Below are 6,543 nucleotides of genomic sequence, written 5' to 3'. Positions count from 1 at the left end.
AATAAAAAAGCAAACTGAAAAACTAAATAAAAATAAAAAACTAATGAAAATTTAAAAACTATAATAACCCTAAATATAAACTGTAATAAACTAAATATGCTTCTATAATGTTTTAATTAACATATTCCATATTGCTTTTTTTTTTAAATGTATTTATCTGAACTGCTTCACTGTTCTTATTTCCTTATTATCCGCATAGATTCCCATATATATGATTTCAATTGTTTAACACCTCTGTTATGATAAATGGAAAATGTGAAAAATATTTTAATCATGGACGTATTTAAGTTGTGACAAAAAGAAAAGCCCTCTGATGGGTAGTGCATCTACACAGAAACTAGACAATAGTTAGTTGTTAAAATGTTAAAAGTTAAAATGTAAAGAAAAGTTGTCTCTGTGTGTGATTTGCTGCTTAACAAAAAAAGATTTAACCCTAATCTAAAGAAGAAAGAAACAATGTAAATAAGAGGGAAAACTGACTGCATAACAAAATATAAATATGAAAATATATATATTTTTAAAAATGTGCATAATAACAATAAGTACACAATACATATGAAAGATATAAACACTAAACATATTCAATATTTACATGAAATCATCTATAAAATGAATTTGGAGCAGGGTTGCTATGGTAACAGGGTAAACAACACTGCCTGTTCTGTGTACAGTTACCGTAGCAACGGTTCAACAAGAAGCTGAGAAAATGTCAGCCAGGAGAAAAGAAAGAGCAGCGGAGGAGAAGCAGGAGATCTTCTCAGAGGAGGAGGAGAGGAGGAGTGCTGAGGAAGAGGAGGAGGAGGACTTTGAGGAGGCGATGAAGGAGGCTGCCTCCTCTGCTGTTGTTAGGAGGAAACCTGGATCACCAAAACCACAAATGATCCTCAACATCCCGGAGGCGGTGGATGACTTCCTGAGGAACTTCCTCCGGAGATCAGGCTTCAGTCAGACTCTGGATCGTTTTGAGGCAGAGTGGTACGGGTCTGCTCAAAAACAGCTGGCAGAGACCCTGAAGGCTGCTCCAGCGGGGGTCTTCTTCATCCCTGATGCTCTCACACACAGACAGCTGCTCCACAGTGAGCTGGAGACGGTCCGCAGAGAGACCCAGCTGCTCCGGCAGGAGGTGCTGGCTGCAGGGGAGAGCCTGGTGAGGATGCAGAGAGAGAGGGACTTCCACCGGCTGCAGTACCGCAGAGCTGCCGAGGACAAGAACCAGCTGATAGAGGACTTCAAACAGCTGAAGAAACATCTGGAGTCCTATCAGCCGGCGCTGAAGCAGCTGGATGATAAATACCAAGCAGCTCTGAGGCAGAAGATGCTCCTCAGTTTGGAAAAGGATCGAGTTCACAACACAGAGTCAAGACTGAGTCCAGAAAAACCCAAAAACAAGACTGACACAAGCACCAAAAAGTCTTCAGCAGGAACCAGCAGGCATCCCAAAGACTCTGAGTTTCCTGTTTGCAGCAGGCCGGTGAAGCTTCACCTGACATGCAGAAGCCCCACTTCCTTCAGTCTGTCCTGCTCCATCAAAGCACACCAACTACCAATCAGCTGCATCCACCTCCACCCACGAAAACTGATCCTCGCCTCCGTCAGTGATGACCGCAGCTGGAGGCTGTGGGCGCTGCCGGCCAGCGGAGAGAAGGTAGAGAATACCTGCATGTGTCTGTGAGAGGAGAGGAGAGGAGGGGAGGGGAGGGGAGAGGAGAGGAGGGAACGTATGAAAAGAAAGAGATATGAGATGGGATGAAATAACACAAAAGATACAATTAGATGAGATAGGGGAGAACGGGGTTGGTTGTCACATTCATCAGATCTCGGTCCCTAGATGGCGCTGTTAAGAAGTGTTAGTACTTAAAGTTTAAGAATTTATGTGGGATGTTACTTCAGAGATTTGTGGAGTAAACCACTGGACATTGAGGTGAGAGGAGGTTTAGTGTTTTTCATGTGAAAATGTAAATATCCAACTCATCAGTGTTTCTCTTCTTGGCTTTAACACGATGAGTTTATAATAAAACATTATTACCATTAAAAAGTATGAAGAGAGAGCGATAGTTAGGTAGGTTTTTTCTCTTAGCTACACCAAAACATGTGGTTGATAGCTTTGCTGGTAGCAAAAAATCCCAGTTGGGATGTTTGTCACATTCTCTTTGCGGTTGGTTATCACATGTTGGCATCTATACATATATAGTGGGATATATCTAGTCCTTTCTTTCTTTTAAGAGAGCAAAATGAGGGTTAGGGTTAGGGTTAGGGCCCATATCTTCTGAACAGAATCAGCTGAAGGAGAGTAAGACCTCTCTATTCCTACCTGACACTTTAGGCTTCAATTACAAATGAAAAGGAAATCTATTCAGTATGTGGTTTATGTGGAATTCAAAGGAAAGTTAAAAGTGTTACTACCAAACTCCATTCTCCCCTACTTTAAGAGAAACGAAGAGATGAGAAAACATGAGATACAAGTGAGCAAATTCAAATGACATGAAACGGTTTTTGTTAAAAGATAAGATAAGATAAGATGTATCTGTTGATCCACCTTGGGAGAAATTCAAATTGGCACATTAGTACAGTGGAAAGGGTGAAAGTGTAACAAAAGTAAAATCAACAATAAATAAGACAAAATGGGAACAAATAAAATACTATATACAATAAACTATAATAAATCTTAATAAGAATATATAAATGTGCAATATGCAGAAGATGAGATATGAAATCAAAGTATCAAATGAAATGAGACATTTGACATGGAAATTGAGAAAGAATTAGACATAAAACTGAGATCAAGAAGGATAACATGAAATGAAACGATAAAACAAAATACAATGATGTAATGTAACGTTAAATAATAGAAAGAAGATCAAATTAAATATGTTATTAAAGAAGACAGGAATAGTATCATTTTGTTATCAGGTGAGGCTCACTGATTGGTTGATGGCATGTTCTTTGTTGCCAGGTTGGTCAGATGGTGCTGACAGGTGAGGGTCATTCTGATTGGCTGTCTGGCTGCTGTTTTCACCCCGATGGAGCAAAATTGGCGACGACCAGCGGAGACACTACAGTGAGTACATCTCCGTCACTTCTACACCTAAAACAATGTACAGATGTTGTTCCACCACAAGACTTGAGAACATCTTTAAAGCTTATTGGTGTAGATTCTCCAACTTTAGGAACTCTTGATGGATTATTTGGTGTTTTTGATGATTGTTATTATTTCTGCAGGTACGTCTCTGGGATTTCTCTCGTGGCCTCTGTGTGTTGACGCTGTCCGGTCACAGCAAACCAACCTGGAGCTGCTCCTTCCACTCTTGCGGTCACTTCCTGGCCTCCTGCTCCTCCGACAGAACCGCCAAGCTGTGGGACCTAAACAGCCAGCGCTGCCGCCTCACGCTGCGTCGCCACACCGCCTCCGTCAACAGCGTCTGCTTCCTGCCCTTCTCCAACCTTCTCATCACCTCCTCCGCTGACAAAACCCTCAACCTGTGGGACGCCAGGATGGGAGTCTGTACTGCCACCTTTCATGGACACCAGCACCCCTGCAACCACGCCACCTTTCACCCAACAGGTGAAGTCTTGGCTTCCTGTGACTCTCAGGGCATTGTCAACCTGTGGGACGTCAGGAAGTCTTCATCAGCAGTGGGAACCGTAGATGCTGGACCGTTGGGGGCCAACCAGGTAGCGTTCAGCCCATCAGGGAAGATGCTTGCTGTTGGCAGTGATGATGGTTTGGTCAGACTGGTGGAGGTGGATTCCAGCACAGTGAGCAGCCTGTCAGGTCACAGAGACGGCGTGCAGAGTGTGACATTTGACCACAAGGGGGAGACTGTAATATCAGCGGGGACCGATGGGCTGATTAACATCTGGACGTGATATAATGTGAACGAAGAAATGAACAACTGAGTGAATACAGTTAATGATGTTTTATATAACACATAATTTTCAGCAGAATTTGGTTTTCATGTGGTTAGAAAAATATGAAACTAGTTTAAGCACTAAAACCTAAAGCAATACTTAATTTGATAACTTATTGAGTTTTTTCAAAGTTCCCAAATGTCAACACAAGCAGCTGTACAAGAGATTTAAATAAAATACAGACCAAAATTATGATTTAATTAAAGAAAGAATAACTTAACAAGACTGAATCTATGAAATACTTGGTGATAAACCGATTTTAATCAATATCACTTTAACAAGCTTTAAAAGAATTTTCTCACATTTGTGACATTGATTCTTAATGAAAATTTATAGCAATTTATAAATGTATAAAAACATCTGTGAACCAATGTGGACTCAACCAATTCACATTAAACACAAAAAGTCTTCAGTTTTCTTAAAGATACATAACAAAAGTTGTGGTTTGAGAAATTTAAAGGAGCACTCCACCAATTTATACATGATATTCAGATTGCTGGTCATAGTTGTATAGTCAGTTATAGAGTATATCATGTTATATAATGTCCTCTGTGGCTCTGGACAAGCTTTCACGAGTGAAAAAAACAACCTTGAGTATGTCATAGTGATGTCAACAGGGCTATTAGGCTTGGACACACATTTTTGAGTTTGAAAAACAGGCACTTATCAGGCACAGAGGGTCTAATGAATAGATGCTTTCCAAGTGCAGTTTTGAGAAATGTAGGGTCCAGTGTTTTTGTAGCTTAACTCAAACCAAAAGTTGAAATATCTCAGTTTAGTATCTAGTTTCTGCTAGAGAGACAAAATGTCATATTTCAGAGTGGTTTCAAAAAACAAAACGTTGTCCCTTTAAAACAGAAAAACAGCATACCATTTTTGTTTTGTAAGTTTTGAAAAGGGTAAATGGAAAACCACTTTTTAAAATTATAATTAATAACATTTGCTAAATAAATAAACTGACAACATAAATGTAGTAAACCAACATATTTTAATGTGAGTTGTTTGAGGACAAACCAGCTCAGAGCAGCTGGAGACGACACTGTTACATGGTAATAAAAATACTTCATGTTGCATTAAAACTGTAATGACATAAACATCCTTTAATGAGCTGAACGTTGATTTGGCACATATACAGTACCAGTCAAAAGTTTGGACACACTTTCTCATTCAAGGGAATATGAAGGTGTGTCCAGACTTCTGACTAATACTGCAGTTCTGAATATGAAGCAGGGGAGAAAACACTGATGGTCTCTCTTCTTCAGCTGAGAGACAAAAAGTGAATAAAAATACCAATTAATCAATAATCAGATGTTAAGTTTCTTGTACAAATCATACTGAGGGGGTAAAGGTCATAAAGAAGGGTGAAAATGAAAAGTCTATAGGTACATGAGTGTGAGGCTGAGGATAGAGTCACAGCCAGACCCTGTTATTACCATCATGTAGGGTGGATGGTAGAGATGGGCATGTTTATAACATTGAAATGTTCATGTCATTGGACACCTGAAGGCAGTTAATAAATGCTGTGCACAGTTAAAGGTGCATTGTGTAGGATTTAGTGGCATCTAGTGGTGAGGTTGCGGATCACAATCAACTGAACACCCCTCCTGTCAAATGCTCTTTCTATCATGCAGGAGGTGGCAAAACTCACAAAAAACAAGAAAGGTCCACTCCAGAGCCTGAGTTTGGTTTGTCCATTCTAGGCTACTGTAGAAACATTGCGGAAGAGGACCCGCTCAATATGTAGATATAAAGGGTTCGAAAACACAATGATTCTATTGTCTTGGGATAATACACTAATTAAAATAAATGTATGAATATTGTATTACATTTCTGTCAAGTCCTTCCAACGGATGGCACTAACTTCTACATATTTCTCCTTTAATATAAACTTAATTCACCTTGAACAGCAGACTGTTGATAACATGAAGAATGCTTGTTTCTTTGTTTGGTTTTCAGGCACTTAACTACACCAAGTTAGACATGTCAAAGCCTTCAGAAAAGTTTTAAAGAGTTTAAGAGTTTTAAAACCATATAACATATGAGAGCAGTATTTACAAGTCAGTAGCTAATAATTATGGTAACTCCCCATCTAATGTGATGGCCACTTTAGGACATATACATAACCCCAGCTCTGCTTTAAGCTTAATGCTGAATTGTAACATTTTAATGATGGCACATAAGTCTGATAAGACTAAGTCGAGCTTTCAGCACCAATAACAAAACTTTGAGGAATAAAAATACATTTAACCCTTATTTCATTTTACTAAATCTGCCAAACTGATCAATGCATACATTTTTAATAATGATCTTTGCCTGAATAAATGATAAGTTAAATAGTTAAAAGTTAATTATAAATTATATAGTTAACAATAACTGTGGCTTTGAAGTCAGCATTCTATTAAAGGAAGAAAATGGCACACAGAAAAATAAACTGTTCACTATTGATTGCTAACATGCTATCATTTAGCATGTTAAAACACGGTTGTTAACCTGTTAAAATGGCTCCAGTTGGTATAACAATCATTGGATGTTAACATGCTGCTGTTAGCATGTTAAAATGCTAATGTTTACATGAATGAAGCTACGGTTATCACTTTAAACTCCATATCGACCACTATTGTATGCTACAATTCT

General features: G+C 38.9%; 1 protein-coding gene across 1 annotated transcript; it reads left to right on the top strand.

Moving 5' to 3' along the window:
* Positions 1 to 787: 787 nt before the first annotated feature.
* LOC133994969 (sperm-associated antigen 16 protein) lies at positions 788 to 3,867 on the top strand (the record flags this gene model as incomplete). Its single annotated transcript, XM_062434211.1, has 3 exons — positions 788 to 1,645; positions 2,954 to 3,058; positions 3,220 to 3,867. Coding segments are annotated over 3 exons (1,611 nt in total), but the record flags the coding sequence as incomplete, so codon positions are not given.
* Positions 3,868 to 6,543: the final 2,676 nt, after the last annotated feature.

Source organism: Scomber scombrus, chromosome 15, assembly GCF_963691925.1.
Source record: "Scomber scombrus chromosome 15, fScoSco1.1, whole genome shotgun sequence".
Classification (NCBI taxonomy): Eukaryota; Metazoa; Chordata; class Actinopteri; order Scombriformes; family Scombridae; genus Scomber; species Scomber scombrus.
Note: the sequence above shows the minus strand (reverse complement) of the source record. Positions and strands in the feature narration are given on the sequence as shown.